Source organism: Mustela lutreola, chromosome 5 (assembly GCF_030435805.1).
Source record: "Mustela lutreola isolate mMusLut2 chromosome 5, mMusLut2.pri, whole genome shotgun sequence".
NCBI classification, from domain to species: Eukaryota; Metazoa; Chordata; class Mammalia; order Carnivora; family Mustelidae; genus Mustela; species Mustela lutreola.
The window spans coordinates 135,918,818-135,939,594 of record NC_081294.1 but is presented as its reverse complement, the minus strand read 5'-3'; the positions used below and the strand labels follow the sequence as shown (position 1 = coordinate 135,939,594).

Sequence of the window (20,777 nt, the reverse complement as noted above, 5' to 3'; positions counted from 1 at the left end):
GGGGCGCCTGGTGGCTCAGTGGGTTAAGCCGCTGCCTTCGGCTCAGGTCATGATCTCAGGGTCCTGGGATCAAGCCCCGCATCAGGCTCTCTGCTCAGCAGGGAGTCTGCTTCCTCCTCTCTCTCTGCCAAATAAATAAAATCTTTAAAAAAAATTTAAAAAAATCCATTGTAGTATGCAGTTTTTACTTTTCAAGCATGTATCACACATAGCTACTCCCATTTTTCATGATTTTAACAATGTTAGTTTTTACAATAGGTTCGTTTCTAATGCAGTGTCTTCATTTAGGTGTGCTACAAACTGCCCTCTAAGCCAGTTGGGTTATCTTTAATTAAGTGGGGTTTAGGGTGGCAGTCCCTAAGCTCCGGCAGTCGAGGAAGGTGAGGGATAAAAGTCTGATTCCTCCTTCATGTCCTGAGCTTGAGTGCGGACTCCTCCCAGCCCCGCTACGAATGCAGGTGCCTCATCGCAGAAGTAGGCATGGGACAGCCTCCTCGCCCACCCTCTGAACTTTCAGAGGCCCTGACAGTACCTTCCCTTCAAAGTTACTGTGAAGCAAATGTGACTTTTCCGGGGTATGTGTGTGTGTGTGTGTGTAATCCTGCTGACCTAGTCAGGATCTGACAACGAGAAGCCTCCAAGCCAGTGGCTGTACGAGGGACTATTCCAGAATTGAGAGGTGGGCTCCGTGACACGGGGCAGGGCTGGCTTGTCAGATGCCCCTCGCTCGTTTATCCCCTGGTGGAGTGCCTTACTGTACTTCTGGCGCATTCACGTAGCTCAAACACATAGCTACACATAACTTCCCTGCTGGGAAATCTTTCCTGACCTCTAAGCTAATGGATCAAGCCTTCGGTGTTGACAGAGAGGTGAGGAGCTGAAAGTAGCCACCTCTGGAGTGATACCTTGCGATGAGCGACTTGGAAACGTTAGCCTCACATGTCTGGAGTACGGGAGTATGCGTGCCCGGTTAGGGGGGCTTCCAGCCCCTGGGGGGCAGATGAAAACTAACACGTCCCCAGCCTCGGGTCTGTGCTAGACTACACTAAATTAGTGTTCCTGTAGTTCTTCCCTCCCTGGAAATTAATCTCGTTTTTCAGAGAGCTTCCCTAGTACTAGTCAACCTTGATTTCTCCTCCCTGTGTTCACTCAGGTCAGGTCTGTCTTCTTCTTGCCCATGTAGTTGGGGTCATGGGCCCCCGGAGACCTTGTTGGCTTTGACCTCAGGGAATGCCACCTTCAGATTCCTCGCCACACCTGGCTTCCTAGTTCCCAAGGCCTTTCTCATTCCCAGCCGCAGTGAGTCAGGGTACATGGGTTCGTCAGATGTACTAGCTGGCTTGGGCTCAGTAGAGGTTTGATGTGTATGTTGCGTGGGGGTGTGTGCGTTCATCTTCTCTTCTTTGCATTCCAGACTGGAATAGAAGGTTTATGATGAGGGCCTCACATGCGTTTTCTGAGCTACTCTCCCCTCATTTAGCAGAGCACCACACTCTAACAGGTGCTGGATGAATAGGTTTTTTCTTTTCTTTTCTTTTCTTTTTTTTTTTTTTAAGATTTTATTTAAAGATTTTATTTATTGATTTGACAGAGAGAGACACAGCAGGAGCGGGAACACAAGCAGGGGGAGTGGGTGAGGGAGAAGCAGACTCCCCGCCGAGCATGGAGCCCAATGCAGGGCTTGATCCCAGGACCCTGGGGCCAGGATCCAAGCTGAAGGGAGACGTCCAATGACTGAGCCACCCAGGTGCCCCCGGATGGATACTTAAGAGAGAGAACTGGGGAAGAGGAGAGATGATATGGGGAAATTATGGGAACGTATATTTAGATGCCCTCTAATCCCTGGTCAGAGTTACTTGTCTAGGGGAAAAAATGTCCTATTTTGCTGTTGATGGCTTAACACTTCCCTCTTTCCAGCCACAGCTTTGTCCCCTCATTCCCTGCCCTATCTTATCCCTCTGTTAATGCCAACGTGTGTGCTATCAGGGTCTACTGAATGGATTAGGTGGTTGTGGTGGGTGCAGGGAAAAGAGGAAAAAAACCAGACACTCAACCATCAGGTGGAGACTGTATCTTAGAAATCTTTGTAAGTTTCTCATTTTGTTTCCAGTATAGTTAACATAGTGTTACTTTAGTTTCAGGTGTATAAAATAGTGATTCAGTAATTCTGTACATGCCTCAATGCTCATCATGATAAGTGCACTCTTAATCCCCTTCACCTGATTCACTCCCCCGCCCTCTGGTAACCATCTGTTTTCTAGAGTTAAGAGTCTGTTTCCGGGTTTGTCTCTCCGTCTCATTCTTTTTCCTTTGCTTTGTTTCTTAAATTCCACATATAAATGAAATCATACGGTATTTGTCTTTTTCTGACGGACACATTTCACTTAGCATTGCACTTTCTAGATCCATCCATGTTGTTGCAAATGGTAAGATTTCTCTCTTTTTATGGCTGAGTAATACTCCATTATATATCTGTATCTATCTATCTATCTACCTATTATATACCTTCATTATCTGTTGAACACTTGGGCTGCTTCCATTTTTTTTTTTTTAATTTTACTTATTTATTTGACAGATCACAAGTAGGCCGAGAGGCAGGCAGAGAGAGAAGCAGGCAGAGAGAAGGGAAGCAGGCTCCCTGCTGAGCAGAGAGCCCCATGTGGGGCTCAATCCCAGGACCCCAGGATCATGATCTGAGACAAATGCAGAGGCTTAACCCACTGAGCCACCCAGGCACCCCTGCTTCCATCATTTGACTCTTGGGAATAATACTGCTATACACACAGGGTGCAGGTATCCTTTTGAATTAGAGTTTTTGTATGTTTTGGGTAAATGCCCAGTAGTGCAATTACTATTTTTAATTTTTAATTAAATTATATTTTTAAATTTTCTATTTTTAATTTTTTGAGGAGCCTCCATATTGTTTTCCACAGTGGCTGCACTCGTCTGCATTCCCACCAATAGTGTATGAAGGTTCCTTTTTCTCCACATTCTCACCAACACTTGTCTGTGGTTTTGAATCTAGCCATTCATACCGCTAGTGTGCGGTGATATCTCATTGTGGTATTGTTTTGTTTTTCCCAATGATGAGTGATGTTAAGCATTTTTTCACGTGCCCGTTGGCTATCTGTTTGTCTTCTTGGGAGAAATGCCTCTTCATGTCCTCTGCCCATTTTTAAATTGGATTATTGGGTTTTTTGGGTGTTGAGTTTTGTCAGTTCTTTATATATATTTTTGGTACTTAACCCTTTATCAAATATGTTGTTTGCAAATAATATTTTTCCATTCAGTTAGTTGTCTTTTAGTTTTATTGATTGTTTCCTTTGCTGTGCAGAAACATTTTATTTTGATGTAGTTTACTTTTGCTTTTATTTCCCTTGTCTCAGGAAACCTGTCTAGAAAAATGTTACAGCAGCCAATGTCAGAGAAAGTGCTGCCTGTGCTTTCTTCTAGGATTATTACAATTTCAGGTTTCACATTTAGGTCCTTAATCCATTTCAAGTTTATTTTTGTGTATGGTGTGAGAAAGTGGTCAGTTTTTGTTTTTTGTTTTGTTTTGTTTTGCTTTTTTATGTAGCTGACCAGTTTTCCCAACACCATTTGTTGAAGAGACTGTCTTTTTCCCATTGGATAGTCATTCCTCCTTTGTCAAAGATTAGCTGACCATATAATTGAAGGTTTATTTCTGAGTTTATTGTTCCACTGATCTTTGTGTCTCTTTTTATGCCAGTACCATACTGTTTTGATCACTACAATTTTGTAATATAACTTGAATTCAGTTTTGTTTTTCTTTTTCAAGATTGCTTTGGGTATCTGGGGTCTTTAATGGTTCCATATAAATTTTAGGGTTGTTTGTTCTAGTTCTGTGAAAAATGTTGGTATTCTATCTTACAAATGTTATCACTGTTGACAGATGGCTCTAAGTATGCACACCATTTTTATAGCAAAAATGAATTAGCCTCTAGACACATTCATTTACAAATTTAACAAAAACATTATCTGCTTTTCCCCATTTCTATGTGTGTGTTTATGCCCGCGCACGTGCCAGACTTGGTTTTCGTCTGCCACCCACCACTACCCCCGTTGAAGAGTGGGTGAGATGAATAAAGGATCCTAACAAAAAACGATATCCCAGGAACTAGATTATTCCATACAAGACTAGCTGTGGAAAAAGAGTGTTAGTAGATTGGCTGACACCAGGAGTTAGAGTCGAATGTTTGAAAGCAGCTCCTTTCCTATTCTGAGTGCAGTGGTGACCTTGAATGGAGAAAAAAAAAAAAAAACATACCTAGCTTTTTGCTTGACAACTTAATATATAAAACTCTTTCCCAGAAGAAATTTCTGTGCTGGGCTTTTATATTAAAATTATTGCAGCCATAAAGGTAGGCATGTACCAAAAACCTAAAGGAAATCAGGATAGGTCTAAAATAACTGTGTATATTCTGTCATCCTTCTGTTTCCTTTGTAGTCTTTATGGGCTCTGTTTGGAGGAACCTGGTGGAATTGCCTTAGACACACTCTGGTGTTTTCTTGTGTTGCCTTGGCAGAGCACGGCTGATTGGGAACCACTGATATATGACAATTGGGAACAATAACATTGTGGGAATGAATATAATTTTTGAACTTTATTTCCTCTACTTCTGAGGCATTTTAATAAGTTTGTTCTTTATGACTTTAGGTAAACACGTCAAGTATTCCCTAAAATCTGAATGAGTTCTGTATGCATGAATTAATGAATGTCTTAGAACATCAGTCTTGAGATGTAAGAGCCTGTCGAGGAAAATCCAGACCCTCAACACAGAAAATAATCTGTCGGATATACAGCTTCCGTAAAAACTCTGGTTATAAGAGAGGATTTTTAAGGAAGGTATCTTAACAGGCAGCTTATATCAATCCACTTCTTGAAATATTTTAGGATTTGTCCTGGGATAAAATTAGATCACTACAGGATGTGGCTGTACAGTGCCTCACTTAACCCCTCACAGAATGACTTTAGAATCTGACCTCAGATTTCGGCCTCTGAATTTTATAGTGCGTTGCATTAAACAAGAGCATTAGGAAACGCATATCTGCAGTTTGTGGCCATGTTGTTAGTGACATTGTGTTTGGGTAATACCGTGAGGATCTTTAGAATCCTTCAGGCAAGAGATAGATCTTTAAAGAATTGCATCTTTTAAAAAACGGGTATTTTTGCTTTTTAATGTGGTACTCTTGTTACCTAAAGTTTCTATGACTTCCTCTTTGTCTCAGTTTCCAATAAGCTTAAAAGGCAAGTGTTCTCTTCATGGAAATTATATTTGTTATGGTTAAAAAAAACTTGTGGGTCTTTTTTTTTTTTTTTCCATTCAGTTTTTTCACCTCACATTTCAGATTAGAATGAAAACTCTTTTCCTATCTTCAAGAATCTAGTGGAAGAAAGTCGAAAAGATCATTATCCAAAGGACTTGGTCCCTCATTGTTTTTTTTCTTTAAAGATTTTATTTATTTATTTGACAGAGAGAGATCACAGTAGGCAGAGAGGCAGGCAGAGAGAGAGAGAGAGAGGAGGAAGCAGGCTCCCCGCTGAGCAGAGAGCCTGATGCGGGGCTCCATCCCAGGACCCCGGGATCATGACCTGAGGTCATGAGGCAGAGGCTTAACCACTGAGCCACCCAGGCACCCCCCTCTTTTTTTTTTATACAGGGCAGCAGCCTAAGACAGATGAGAACCATCTGGAGGGCAGGTATTAATAGCTTCTGGGCATTCTCGAAAGGTGATAGTTTTTCCTTCTGCATAAGATTAAGGAACTTTGTAGAAAGGAGTCAGTCGTGTCCATTGTGATAAAGGACAGAAAGATAGATGCCAACTTCCTTACTCCTCAAGTTGGCTATGCAAAAGATTGATATGAATTATCCAACTTATGAATTCTCATATTTTGTGACTTTGTTTTATCTTTAGTAGCAGAGCTTTTTTCTTAAAGTTCACAGGCTAGCCCATTTTGGCCATATCTTTGCTTCATCCACATGAATATACCTTTGGACACACCAGGAGCAGGAGAGTCGAAAGGTGTAAAGGGAGAGGAAGAGAAAATCGTAGTACAAAGTGGAAAGTGTGGGATTCTTATCTGTGTTACCTTCAGTGGGCAAACATGGCCTATGAGCAAGCATTTGGCCAGGTGGATTCTCTCCTTCAAATGAAAGGTGAAGTTTAACCATGATTGAAGTCCCAATCACCTCAGGCCACACCTTTGCTATAGAGTAGGGTCCGCCTTCAGCTGCTGACCACTCAAATGTGGAGCTGCGGTGGAGGGAGGCATTCTTTAAATTGCTAGTAGAAGTAATTTTGCTGAGGTTCTCTTTATAGGTGTCTTATCTCTTAAGCTGTTACTCCTGGCTCAGATCAGAATAGACCACAGCTATGCCTCATTTCACCCAGTAGGTATAACTCTGAAAAGTTGTGAGTGTAACTCTTCTGAAGGAGCTCATATTTTAAGTATTCTAGGAAAACCCTTTATTCAAGGGAGCCCTGCTGAGAATCATTTCGGAAAGCGCTTGTGCTCACGGTAGGCACTGGATAACAACATGGATAGACAGATGAAAAGAAGGCTCCCTTTTGTACACACAACCCTCCCATCAGAGCCATTGTCTATGATTCAGTTTCTCCAGAAACTCTTGTCTCCCAGACCAAGTACAAGTGTCACTGGGCTCTGCTCCAGTAATGACCTTGATAGGATTCTATCGTTGTCGTACTGGTTGATGGTAATTAAAACAGGGTATACTTCCTGAATGCTTACCGTGAACCGGGCACCGTACTAAACATCTTTCATCTGCTAGCTCCTTTGATCCTTGAGGCAGTCCTATGAGATGAGGAAACCACAGTTTAAAAACATTTGGCTGTGGCTTGCCAGGTTCACATAGCTAGTAAATCGTGGAGTCAGCTTTCAAATGTGAGGCTAACCCCAAAGATTCTAACCCATGAGGACATGTCTCTGCTACCTGTGTGTGTGTGTGTCCACTAAACACCGGTTCCCTGAAAACCTGAGCTCTGCTCTGCCCACCTTTGTCCCCCCATGCCTGCTGTATAATAGGATCCTGAAGTGGATGAATGGAGAAGGAAGGGCCAAGGTTGGGGTCAGAGGGCTTGGGTCCAACTCTGGTTCCAACATCAGATACATCATTTAACCTCCCTAGAGCACTACATAGGCAGCAAATAATCCCTCCCCTGCCTGTATCACAGAGCTGTTGTGAAGGTCATGTGACAGCTTATGGAAACCATAAGGTGCTATATAGGAAGGATTCATAGTCTAATTACCTAGTTTACCTATTTTTAAAAAAGTTATTTATTAGAAAGAGAATGGGGGGGGGGGCAAAGGGAGAGGGAGAAGCAGGCTTCTTCCCTGAGCTGGGAGCCTGACTTGGGACTCAGTCCCAGATCTCTGGGATCATGACCTGAGCCGAAGGCAGGCGCTTAACCGACTGAGTCACCCAGGAGCCTGCAATGTACCTACTTTATTGGTTCAAAACAATTCAAGGCTAGAGTTCCTTGGAGCACTTGAAATATTTAAATATTTGGAAAATAAGGAAAGGAGAAGGAACAAAGATTCTTTTATCAAGTCAGGAGGAGAAAATATTCTGACAGTGTGTATATGCATATTGGCAAGTGGGTAAACCATATGGTTCCAATTAGGTGACTAGAAAAATCCCAGGTTAGTGGAGTAGATACCGGGTGGGGAGTCTGGGGTACAGGGTGCTCAGTGGAGCTCGGATGCCACCTTTCCCAAGGAAGTGCCTTCATTTTGCTGCCAAGCCTCAGTTTCCCTATCTGTACAGTGAGATACTTGGTTTGAATGACGCCAGGCTCCAGTGATTCGTCATTCGAAGCTTGCGTAGCTACAGCAATCCTGCAGGACTTGGGTGTCTAGGGCAATCAGGCAATACTGAGGCAGCAGACTGATAGTCTGCTGCCGGCTTCTGGTCTTTCTCCAGGCTGGCAAAGGGCCGGATTGACCCTCATCAGCTAGGGCAACGGAGAGGACCGTCCCTGTGGTAGCCTTCTGGTGTCTTGTAGAACGCTGCTGGATTCCATAGCGGGACTGTGCCACGTCAACTGAGATTCCTCATGAACCCCTTTAGCCCTATGTCAGTGGTCTTATTTGGGAGAATGTTCTAGTCCCTGCCTCCCCTCCCCAATACCCCGAGTCCATCTATTTGAAACTATTCGATTTCCCTTACTTAAAGCAAATACTTTTTTTTTTCTTAGTATACAATATGAAAATGTTCTCGAAGACTTTCTTTCAACTTAGAACTATTTATACTCTAAAAACTTAGCGTTTTCAAGACTGATAAGAATGCGCCCTGTGATAGCATCTTGGTTTTGTAATATTTATTTTCGAGTGCATTGTTTAAAGCTTTGTGTTGACACTGGCAGGTACACAGAACGGGAATGACAATCCACATTTTACAAATGGCCTAAAAGGGGAAGGAAAGCACACAAGGGACAGGGGGAGCTGGGACTCAGGCTTTGTCTTCTTTATCCTGTTTAATCCACCTTCTGGATGACACAAAGCCACATTCAGGGCCGGACCATGCAGGGTCCAGTTCAGTTCCCCGAAGGAAGCAAGCAGGGCAGGTCAAGCTCTCGAGATAGCTGGGGAGAGGAAGCCTTGCACATCAGACTCCTTGCACACAGGCCTGGGGCTGCTGAAGGTTCTGGGTCTCCAGCCCCCCTCTTCGGACTGGTAGGGCTGCTCTTCTCACTACACCATTGACGTCCATTCAGCACTTCCCATAAAAGCTTCGAGCAGTGCCTTCCTCTCACCAGCATAAAACACATCAAGTCTTAGGGATTCCTTGAGGAAAATGCTAGTAAAGCAGGAATCAGGAGAGTGGGAAGCTATCCTCGTGATGGGAACCCCACCTGCTTTGTCCCTAAAGCCCTCAGCCAGCCCCCAGACTCTCTGCTTCTGCCTTGTCACACCTTTAGGGGAAGGTTACCGACATTTCCACTTTTTCCTGCTAAGTATTTGTGTATTTTTCCTGTTATTGCATATTTGCCTTTATCAGTTGCTATATATGTAATACTTCCAAATGGGTTCGGTTCCGTTTTCTAAATTAATCCACCTTGAATTCAAGATCTCCTGTGTGACAAAATGCAAAAGGCATTATGATCAGAAAGTAGTTGGGATTTGCCTGTCTTCTGGTAATCATTGCCAGACAGAAGGCAAGCACCTTTGGAATGTGATCTCCCCTTCATTTCTCCTGGGTTCTTGATGGCAGTGCTCCCTTCTCCTGTTTTTCCTGCCTGGAGGGGCTGTCTGTGCTGTTCACAGTGGCGCTCTTCCCCACCTGGCCTCACTCCCCCGTGGGGTTCGCCGCGGCACCCTCAGAACTGCCCAGCTGGTTGGAACATAGACTTCCAAGAAGCTTCAAGTATTTGCAGAGTAAAAGTGAATTTTTATTTGGTGCCTGTTTTTTATTTGAGTGTATTTCTGAGGGAAAAGGGTTGAATTTTGAGTAGCTATCATCACAGTTTGAAAAGGAAACACCTTTGTGTTCAAGATCCATAAGTAGAGATTCTCTGAGGAAGAGAATTCTGTGTGTGCACAGGGCTTCCTCTGCTGAGCCGGCTTCATAACTTAACACCGAATGCTGGAAAAATCCTTGATGACGACTTTATGTACGGCCTCGCATTCTTGTTCTTACACGTAATGCTGATGAGACTGTTCTTCTAAAATCTCAAGACTGCCTCTCCAGACACGTAGGTGAGTGTTTCTCTGGGAACACCCAGCAATCTCCCTGACAGTTCGTGGGCTTTGGACTCATCCCTCTTATTTATCTTATCTGCTCAGAAAGGCTATGGAGAGAGACCGGCGTTCTTCTCTGCCAGCCATCAGATTGTAAAAACAGGATAAAAATCTCTGGAAAAGATGAGGAAGTAGAGAAGTTGGGTCTGTACTCTGGTTCTCTCACACCTTCTGTCGGGTTTGAGAGACTGTACACCCGTCAAGGAACAGGGTAGACTAGATTGGCTAGGAACCCATCTTAGTAATTGGATTAGCCCTCCTGCTCAGTCTGGATAAACACGAGAATAAAATGCCATGTAGCCTTGCCTTGGCTCTACTGGCAAAGAAATCTGACAGCAAAACCCATACATCTGGTATTTTCAAGCCCACCGTCCCCTGGCATTTCCTGTGCAGCCTTTATTTGTAATCTTTTGGTTCGGTGGCCATGAAGACGTATGTTGCAATGATACTCTACATCGTGGTTGTGTTTTCTGGACCCCAGGAACGATTCTTACCGCTGCTTCTGTGTAAAACCCAGCCTCCCTTTCTCATCCCGGTGGCTTGGACGGCACGTGGTGGTGCGGTTGAATATTGGTGGCCGGGTTGCTTTGTTAAAGCCACAAACTTTGGGAAGTGAAATCATCACACCGAGCGATCTGGCTTCTGTCGACTCTTCTGTAAATAGTACGCGCCGGGGGAGTATTCTCTGGCCCCCGGGGAAGGTCAGCAAAGTGGTTGTGAGACAGAGTAATCTGGTGTGGGTCCTGCTGAAAGCTCTTATTGATACGGGATTAGTCTCGGTGGAGACAACGCGCTGTCACGTGGACATCGCTGTGATTGAGAGGAGTGAGATGGGAGACCAGTGGGGGGAAGGGGACGCTGCTGAGTCACTGAGTTCGTTGAAAGGCTACCGCACAGGCGGGCAACAAGACCAACGCCTGGACCGTGCCACCACTGCACCGACGCCCCTGGGTGGCTTTAGACTCAGACTCCGCTCCACACCAGGCAGGAGGACCACAGCGCTTGACAGGGTAGGAACCCGAGAAGCGCATCTCTCTCTCTCTCTCTCTCTCTCTCTCTCTCTGGAGCCTGTAGACCTGTCACTCAGCCTCTGGTCCTTCCTGAGCGCAGACTTCTCCGTGCAGATGCCAAGGAGGCTGGCCACCAGAAGATTTCCTGCCTTGGTGGCTCAAAAGTTCCGAAAGGGAAAAGAGGAAGTTGTGTCTGTGTTACGAGTAGCCAGCAGTCAGAAATACTATTTCTCCAGCTGGGGCATAATTTAAAGTGCCATTTACACTCGGCAGGGAGCAGGCGTCGCTGGTGGGGGTGGGAGGAACAGGATTGAGAATGTTAAGTCCCTGTTCTGTCATGGGTGCCCTCCAGTTTGTGGGATGCTTCTGCACTAACTAGAGAAAAAGTACAAAAATGGCAAACTTTCGTCTGCATCGGGGCTGGGGGCGGGGGGATGTGGAGGCTGTTTGGGGTGGGGCAGTGGGGACAGAAGTCATGGTCTAACAAAACTATGTCTCACTCTCTAAGAAAGGAGGCTGGTTTTCTGGTCTTTGCCTCCAGTTTTGTTCGCAGCCTTCCTCTGGTGTGTGTGAGTGTGTGGCTCCTGCTGATGGACAAGGCGGGCGTGTTTTTGTGTCCCCACCACATACATTGTAGGTATATCTGAATGACTGCTCATAAACAAACACGTCTAAAAAGGAACTATTAGAAATGAGTCTGGAGACCAGTTGTATGTGTACGTCGTCAATAAGGACTGAAAATTGGTGGTGGCTGGAGAACACTGTTCAAAGTAAATTCGGAATGATGGAATGTCCCACTCTCCGTTATGAATCCTGGAAAATTGATTTTGGCAAATCTTGATTAAAATGGCTGCTTGGACGAGGGGAGTGCCTTTTTTTTTTTTTTTTTTTAAAGATTTTATTTATTTATTTGACAGAGAGAGGGAACATAAGCAGGGCAGTGGGAGAGGGAGAAGCAGTCTTCCCCCTGAGCAGGGAGCCTGTGTGGGGCTGGATCCCGGGACCCTGGGATCATGACCTGAGCCCAAGGCAGATGCTCAAAGACTGAGGCACCCAGGTGGCCTCGCCGCCTTTTCTTCTGGTAAGAAACCATCTCTCCCTGAAGCTCCCCGTGCATTCGGGTAGAAGATAGGGGTTACTTTATTTTTTGAACTTCTTCACTGCCCCTCCCCTTCTCTCCCATTTGCAAAGCTGAACATTGAGTTCTATTCATCTCAAGTGGTTCTGAGGTGTCTCAGGCAAGGAAGGCAGACAGCAGATGTTTGCTGGCTTTGGTGAATGGGGGATATTAGTAACAGAGGAGAGAGGTTGTGCAGGGTAGGGGAAGAAGGAAAGCTTGTTTTCATGCAAGAAAAGGTTGCTGTTTAATTGGTTGTGTTGGCAGCCAGTAGGGATTGGGAAGGAAAAAGAGCAAAGATGAAGAGAACGGGGTGTTGGTGGTGGTGGTGGGGGGGTCATTTCTTGCTCCTCTCATCTCTTTCCTGGCTGGCTTGAGTATAGCTTGTCTGGCGTGTTGCTTGGATGACCCATCAGGAAACCACTTCATTCCTGGCTCCCCTGGTCTCAATTAGCTTGAGTGTTAAAAACTTGCTTGGTTTAATCTGTCCCTCTAGCAGAATAAGACTTTCCCTTTTTAAAGAGAAAGGAATGTGTGTCTTGGGCATTAATGAACTTCTATTAAACTCACCTTCCTGCATAATTAAATTGCTTACTTTGAAGTAAAGGAGCACCTCAAAATTAAGCGTTGAAGTATGATCCAGAACACGTTTAAATAGTTCTTTCAAATTTTAATAGAAGTTCAAAAAAGGAGAATGTCAAAAGAAAGCATCAACTCTGATATGGAAGAAGTTTGTTTAACAACACTCATAACTGGGAAGAAAAAGCCTAGTTGGTTCTTGAATTTTGTAAGTCCCTGAGGAGCTGTAGATGAGGCTTCATCTGACTTGGGGGCCTTGGTTTATGGAGGTGCAGGAGGCTTGATTGCAGTGGGCCAGTCATTTCTAACTCTAGATTTGAGCATATGTGATGGCAGATTAATTTTAGAGGGATAGATCAGAAGCTTTTCCCCATGTGAAATAGTTCAAAATAAGAATTTAAACATTTGTTTGAGAGAGAGCACATGTGCGTGGGGGAAAGGGCAGAGGGAGAGGGAAAGAGAGAATCCCAAGCAGACTCCCCACTGAGCATGGAGCCTGGCTCCTCGGTTCGATCTCACGATCTTCAGATCATGACCTGAGCTGAGGTCACGAGTGGGAGGCTTAACTGGCTGAGCTACCCAAAATGAGAATGTAAATGTTTGATCTCATTCTGTCATATTCCAGGTAACCTGCAGATTATCCGGTGCAGAAAATTAACCTTGCATGTGCTGCATGGTCAAGTTTGTTTGTATTGAAGAAATGCAAATACATGCAAAGATTTAGCCTGACAAAAGGTCCTCTCCCTCTCTTGGTTTTATGGATGATGATACTAGTTCCCTACCAGCTAAGGGGTCTACAGATCTCACCCCTGGACATACCCAGATAGCTGTGGGGTGCTGTCTAGCTTCAAACCCCTTCACTGTATGTCTCTGACATTCTTCTGTGTTTCTGGGAATTGACGCTCTTGCTTACAAGGTTTGCTAGATTTTATTTATTTATTTTTTTAAAGATTTTCATTATTTGAGACAGAGAATGAGTGAGTATGGTGGAGAAGGGTAGAGGCAGAGGGAGAGGGAGAAGCAGGTTCCCCGCTGAGCAGGTAGCCCGACTCAGGGCTCGATCCCAGGGCCACGAGACAGTGACCTGAGCGCTTAACCAACTGAGCCATACAGGTGCTCCCCCCCGCCCCCACTTTCTTTCATTTCTTAAGTTTTATCCAATATCACTATATACTAAAATAAGGAGCTTTCTGTGTCAGTTCAGTCTGCTGTATAGACCCAGAGTCTACTCTGACAAAGCAGATCTGAGAAGTTGAAGATGGAAGAGCATTTCTCGAAGTTGAACCACCAAGTGGCGGCGTGGCAAGGAGTCCTGTTAGCCCTCCCTCGTACAGGCTTCCGCCTTCTAGTGGCGAGGGGAATCTGTGGAGACGTAGGGATGTGTTCTTACCGCAACACTTGGTCCCTCTGTGAAGCTATCATCTGGAGGCACGGCCGCCCTCCTGCACGTTCCTCGGGATGGCTTTCTTCAAACAGTATCTATATTGTTGCCACCAAGGCTTCACTTGTATGAGATCGTCTTTCCTTCATGAGTTCAGGTTCATGGTGTTTATTACCCACAGTCTGTGCACTGATGGTGACATCCCAACTCCCTTTTATTCTTTCCTAGTGGGTTTGAAACCCCTTGTGTTAATTTATTGCCTTCCTCTCTAGCTAGGTTTTAAGTTTTACCCAAGGGTCTTTCTCCACTTCCTAAATTGCACATTAAAACTTGTTCACCTTGTCAGTTTGTCTTTGCAAAATTTCTCTTCACCTGAGGTCAGGAGGTATCTTTTCTCCCCTGTTGCGGGGGCCGGGAGGGGGGGTGTCCTTACACTAGTGCCTTATATAGTGTCCCAAAACTAAAAACCCTGTTTTGCGTTGTCACATATGTTGTTAGAATCCATGTCCACTTTATCTTTAAAAATTCATGACCTTCACCTGGAGGAAGCCAAGAAAATACTCCCTTGGGTTTCAAGACTGCCCTCAGAAAGTCCGGGAAGTTTTAATGGTTGTTCCTGTGTAAGAAAACAGATGGGGACAGGAGAGGAGAGGGTGGGCTCAGTGTTGGCAAGTGGTTGCATCCTTCTCTGGACTGTTGGTCATTTTCTTCAGAAAGTCTGCACCTTTGGGGTTCCTGATCTTATCTGTGGGGGTCTCCAGTTCCCTCCTCCTAGTATTCCCCTGGAGTAGCCCTGAGACCCTCATGTGACCCCAGATGCCTGTGACTCAAGTTAGATAACGGGTGTTTTCAAGAACTTGAAAGCTACAAACCTTTCTGCTGGAGGAAATACACACATGCTTCATCTGTGTCCAGTTTCAGGGGATTCAGCATATCCCAATCAAGGTATGGGAACTCCGGGTGAAGGTTCCCAGGCATAAGCCATGCACACGTTGCTTTGAAACTTGGCAATTTCTTTTCACTAAAGTCTCTATTACAGATTGTTCTGCACGCTGTGTGGTTTCATTTATTATGTACAGGTGGCCTCGGTGCACAGAATTGGGTTAATCATGGTTCATGTCACCCTCATTACTGGTCCACACAGGGCCCTTTTCTGTCACTTCTATTTCTGTATAACAGCTAACGCTGTGAGTCCATCCCCAGCCGAGGGATGAGAGTGTGGCCTAATTTACCTCCACCTGCTCAGTCCCGCCTACCCAAGCCAGTGTTGCCTCTCTCCATAATCATAAACCAATTATTGCCTTGCTTTTATCAGAAATAATTTTGTCACATCTATGCATTTCTAAAGGGCCAGCTGGGATACGGTTTCAGTTCTTAAGTCCTCTCAAAACACCTGTAAGTTTTCCAAGGTTCTTAAATTTAATATGCTGGGTATATTTTAACATTTAAAATAATTTAAATATTTAAGTATGGTTTTTCTAAAGATATCTGAGCACCTACCAGGTGTTAGGTACCGAATGGCAGGGGAAGGTGGACGTAAAATGACAGATCTGCTGTCACACAGCTCAGGAAGAAGATGCCAGGACCCCTTATGCTCAAATAATTATACCAACAGAGACACAAATGGAACCACCTTCTACGGGCGATTCCATTTCTGTACATAGCAGGAGACCTGTTTTAAGTCAGATGTATACATATGGTGAGCAAGGAAACCTACAGTGAGTGCCCCCGCTTCCCGTGGATCTGAATTCGTATCTGCTTTCGGCGCGGCCAGCAGCTGCTCCTTCGTCCTCACACCTGTGCTGTACCACCAGCTCACATGTCTTCATCTTCTCCTCACATGACTCTCCTTCCCCTCTTTCCACCTAGGTTTATGGCAGGCAGCAGAGTGTGGGACAAAAACCACAGCCCTCGGTGTCCGTGACCCTGGGTTCAAGTCCTGACTTAGGTGCTCTGTGACCCTGAGCAGATTACTTAATGCCTTCCCATCTCTTTCTTTGAGGGCAAAGGAATGATACTAATAACTCCCTCATAAAGTACTATGAGGATTGAATGAATGAAAATAAATGCACTGTATTTCATTTAGCTCTTAAAACAAAGAACGTGCTTAGTACAAAGTACACAGTAAGTTCTCAATATCTGAGGCCATTTCTAATTGTTTTGGGACTGCCATGGCCTGAGAAATAGCAGGAGGCCAAAATGATGAAAGAGATGGGCTCTGTCACCCATAGTCAGAGACCGCAAACTTCCTGCATGCTGGAACGGGCCTAATAAGAGCTTCTTTTATTTTTATTTTCATTTTTATTTTTAAAGAGTTTATTTATTTGACAGACCGAGATCACAAGTAGGCAGAGGCAGGCAGAGGGGGGAGGGGAAAGCAGGCTCCCCGCTGAGCAGAGAGCCCTATGCAGGGCTCCATCCCAGGACCCTGAGAGTATGACCCGAGTTGAAGGCAGCGGCTTAACCCACTGAGCCACCCAGGTGCCCCCAAGAGCTTCTTTTAACGAAAAGGAAGCCAGTCCCAGCGTCCTCCAGCCCAGGGCACCCCTTCTCATTTCACAAAGTCTGAAGTCCTGTCTCCACAGTATCGTCCTGTATTGCCATCTCCTGTTCCTGTTCCTACACAGGCATGTTGTGTGTCCAGAAGTTGGGCACAGGCTTTCTGAGGGTAGAGACTGTGTCTTTCTTTCTTTCTTTCTTTCTTTTTTTTTTTTTTTTTTTTTTTAAGACATTTATTTATTTATTTATTTATTTGATAGAGATCACAAGTAGGCAGAGAGAGAGGAAGGTAAGCAGGCTCCCTGCTGAACAGAGAGCCCGATGCGGGGCTTGATCTCAGGACCCTGGGATCATGACCTGAGCCGAAGGCAGAGGCTTTAACCCACTGAGCCACCCAGGCGCCCCGAGACTGTGTCTTTCGTTGTCAGTGGCACTCTTCATAAATAATCACAAAGAAAATCAATCACATACGTTGTGGCGGGACATCTGGGTGGCTCAGCTGGTTTAGCATCTGCCTTCAGCTCAGGTCATGATCCCAGAGTCCTGAGATCCATCCGGCATCATGCTCCTTGCTCAGGAGAGAGCCTGCTTCTCCCCCTGCATGCTGCTCCTCCCTGCTTGTGCTCTCTCTTTCTCTGACAAATAAATAAAATCCTAAAAAAAAAAAAAAATCAATGGAGGTTCTAAACCACCAGCCCCACCATACTTCTATTTGTCCACAGATTTTTTTTTAAGTTATAACATTGGTAAATAACCCTTTCACATCAAAATATTTTGCTGAAAACTCCAGGTTTTTGGATTTTCTTACAGAATTGTCTAGCAATACATGGTCTGCCTTCCCACCTGGCTGTGAGCGCTGGTGTTGAGAAGCACAAGCCCAGTGGTAAGCAGGGTATGCCCTTTCCAGTTTGTCATGGACCCCACGGTTCCCTAATGCTCAGCTAGCCTGCATCCCTTGTGTCTGAAGACCTCCTGGGCCCTGGAGTTTGTCACCCCATCCCCAGTGTATCATGAGAGCCTGCTACTCGGTGTGAGGGTCAGTCATTGATTCTGCTGCTTCTAGGACCTGGCCCTGGGTCCTGGGGCGGGGCAAGGGAGATGGGAATGGAGAGCGGGTCTGGATGATGTGTGTCTCTACTAGGTATGTCCGCAGTCAGACAGGTGGTTCGTGTGCGGGCGTGACTGCCATGGCGACGATGTATGCCCAGTGAGTAGTGAAAGACAGAACTGAATGGAGGGGGCATGTGCTTCTGCCTGAGCTGGTTATGGGGTGGGGGGGTGTGGTCTCAGGAAGGAGACCAGGCTCTTTAAGGATAATATTTCAATGTCTAGAGGAGAAAATGGCCTTCTCTCTGGAGGGAGCGACATACGTAGGAAAAAAAACCGCTGTGACTTGATCAGTTGGACCCACACATGGAGGAGCAGAGGGAGCTGGAAAGGGGGGGGGGTCTGATGAGTGACCTTGAAGTCCAGACTGTGGCACTTGGAAATAGGCGCTAGGGAGCTGCGAAACATTTTTGAGGAGAATATTGTGATGAAAGGGGTGTGAGGAATGAACCTTCTTTTGAGTTGTCAGCAAACAAAGGTGACATTTGTCACTTCACGCCCTGGGGTTTACAAAATGAGTTCTCCAGATGCTGGTTCATTTCTCTCAAGTGCTATTTCTGGAGCTGGTGCTGCTGTCACCAGGTGTGACCCGGGGTACCTGCAAACGGGGTAGGAGTGACAGGTGGATCCTCAGGTGTGGGTAACGGGGAAAGACAGGAATAGCTCATAAAACATGATTTCAGAGAAAATGAAATATTCTCTAAGCTTTGGTTATCCTTCTTAGGAAAAAAAAAAATGAGAATAGGAATTCTTAGGTGGATAGCCTTCATGGAAGTAAATCCTGGTTGGTCTATAGACCTCGGTATACAAGTTAGCCCCACAGACAGATGGAAATGCACGTGTCCTGGTGACTGGAGAGCAGGAACTCTGGGCGAGGGGCTCCAAAGCTGTGAGAAGCAGAATTTGCTCTTACTTGACGCATCTCTGCAGCCTTTGAACTTGTAGCAATGAGTAAAATACACACCGATACAGGATTTGACAACAGACCTGTTGCTTTTATGGAAAGAATTTAACAAGCTAGGGAGAACATTTCCAACAAATACCCATCACCAGCCTCACAAAGCTTAATACAGTAAAAACATTTTGGTAGGCTGAATAATATGCACCCCACTAACGATGTCCACAACCTAATCTCTAGAATTTGGGAATGTGACCTTACAGTGTAAAAGGGACTTGGCATATGTGATTAAGTATCTTGAGATGGGGATGGCTGGGTGACTCAGTCAGTTGAACATCTGCTTTTAGCTGAGGTCATGATTCCAGGGTCCTGGGATCGAGTCCTGCATCAGGCCCCTGCTCAGTGGGGAGTCCGCTTCTCCCTCTGCCTGCTGCTTCCCCTGCTTGTGCATTCTTTCTCTCTCTGACAAATAAAATCTTAAAAAAGGACAAAAAAATTCTTAAAAAAAAAAAAAGTCTTGAGATGGAAGTGTTCTTCTGGGTCACCAGGTGGTCCTAATATAATCAAAACAGCCTTGGTGTGGCTCAGCGGGTTAAGCCTCTGCCTTCTGCTTTAGGTCATGATCTCAGGGTCCTGGGATCGAGCCCCACATCGGGCTCTCTGCTCAGCCTGCCTCTCTTCACACTTGTGATCTCTCTCTCTGTTAAATAAAGAAATAAAAATCTTTTTAAAAAATTAAAAAAACAAACAAAAAACAAAAAACAAAAACGGCCTTAAGAGAGGGAGGCAGGAAGATGGAAAGGGGAAGAGGGCGTGATGAGGAAAGCAGAGGGTCAGAGTCAGGGCCTGATCTGAACAGAGAGGCTGGTGGGCTTTGAAGATGGAAGAAGGGGGCCTGACTCCAGGAATACCGGCAGCCTGCCGACGCCTGGGAGAAGAGAGGAAGGGACTCTCCCCCAGCTGCTCGGGATGGAGCCCAGTCCTGCCGACACCGGGATTTTGGCCTAGTGAGACCATTTCCGACTCTTGACCCCCAGAACTCTAAGGTAGTAAATGAATATTGTTTTAAGCACTGATTTCATGGTAACTGGTTAGAGCAGCAATGGGAAACTGAGAATCTGAATGAATGAGAGGCTCCCCGAATGAGGTCTGCTGTCACTCAGCTGGTACTTCCGTGTCCAGGCTGTGTCATGTGTCTTCTCTCTGAGTCCTCATAAACCTATGGGGAAGGTGGTGTAACTCTCCGTTTTTTTTTTTTTTTTTTTTTTTTTTAAAGATTTTTTTATTTATTTGTTAGAGAGAGAGAGAGATACAGAGTGCAAGCACAGGCAGACAGAGTGGCAGGCTAGAGGCAGAGGGAGAAGCAGGCTCCCTGCCGAGCAAGGAGCCCGATACGGGACTCGATCCCAGGACGCTGGGATCATGACCTGAGCCGAAGGCAGCCGCTTAACCAACTGAGCCACCCAGGCGTCCCTGTAACTCTCCATTTTGCAAGTAAGTGAAGTATAGGTTATAAATTGCATGGCACACGGTTAGTGTCAGAACTAGGATTCTCCCTGGCCCACAGGACCTCACAGACCATACGTATGTGTCTTTAACCCTTACTTCTTAGGACCACATGCAAGGGACAAGCTAAATGTAAGCAGTGGGGTTGGAGTTATGAGTGATATTTTTTGCTTATGGTTTTTGGGGTGGGTTTTTTTTTTTTTTTTTTTTTTGTAACTTACAAATTTTTTGCAGAAAATATATAAACTTCAGGAGGAGAAAACACTTAGTGGCACTGACCACAAAGTTGCCCCAAGAATGTTTCTCTTGTGGATTGGAAGCCTTCTTGGAGGTGATTTTCAAAGGGCGCTTTGATCTAATAGTATGGCCTTAGCAAAACCTCTCCAGGTTTTGTCTTGGCTGACTCTCTGGGGTGGGGTCATGTTCAGGGCCGGGAGGGTGGGTGTTGTGGTGACAGTGGGGCACAGATGATGGGGCACGTGGCCCCAGGTCATGGGGAATGTGCACCCCTGGGGAACCCATGGCCCCGGCAGGCCACTCAGCTTAGTTGCTGTTATGTAATCAGTTGTGTCCCTTTATGGTCACATCATACAAAATGTCGAAAAGCAAAAAGTCACCCCAACCTCCGCTCTGCGACCTTGCTTCCTCCCGTTCCTCATGGATGCCGAGGTGCGGCTTGAGATGAGGAGCTGATGAGGAGCTGATGACCAGAGGGAGGAGACCTCGACCTGCGTCACCTAGAGGTCAGGGAGTCCCCGTGGTCGTCCCCCATGGGTCCCACCTCCCCTGTCCGCCAGCCTCCCTTCATTCCAGCCGAGGGCCCCAGCCTGGCTATGGGGACACACAGCCCAGCGGGTGCTCTCCGGCAGCTGTGCCGTCGCGCTTGGGGACCAGCCCAT

The 20,777-nt window shown here is 45.7% G+C and overlaps 1 protein-coding gene across 3 annotated transcripts in view; it reads left to right on the top strand.

Moving 5' to 3' along the window:
- Positions 1 to 20,777, top strand: part of MCC (MCC regulator of WNT signaling pathway) — a 436,865-nt gene that overhangs the window by 259,359 nt on the left and 156,729 nt on the right. Inside the window, exon 1 of one of the 3 annotated variants that reach the window (XM_059175674.1) lies at positions 10,269 to 10,791. The exons of the other annotated variants lie outside the window; for them this stretch is intronic. Coding sequence (XP_059031657.1) covers positions 10,612 to 10,791 — 180 coding nt within the window. The 5' untranslated portion in view covers positions 10,269 to 10,611. Of the gene's footprint in view, positions 1 to 10,268; positions 10,792 to 20,777 lie in introns of those variants that run through there. 3 annotated transcript variants of the gene reach the window in all.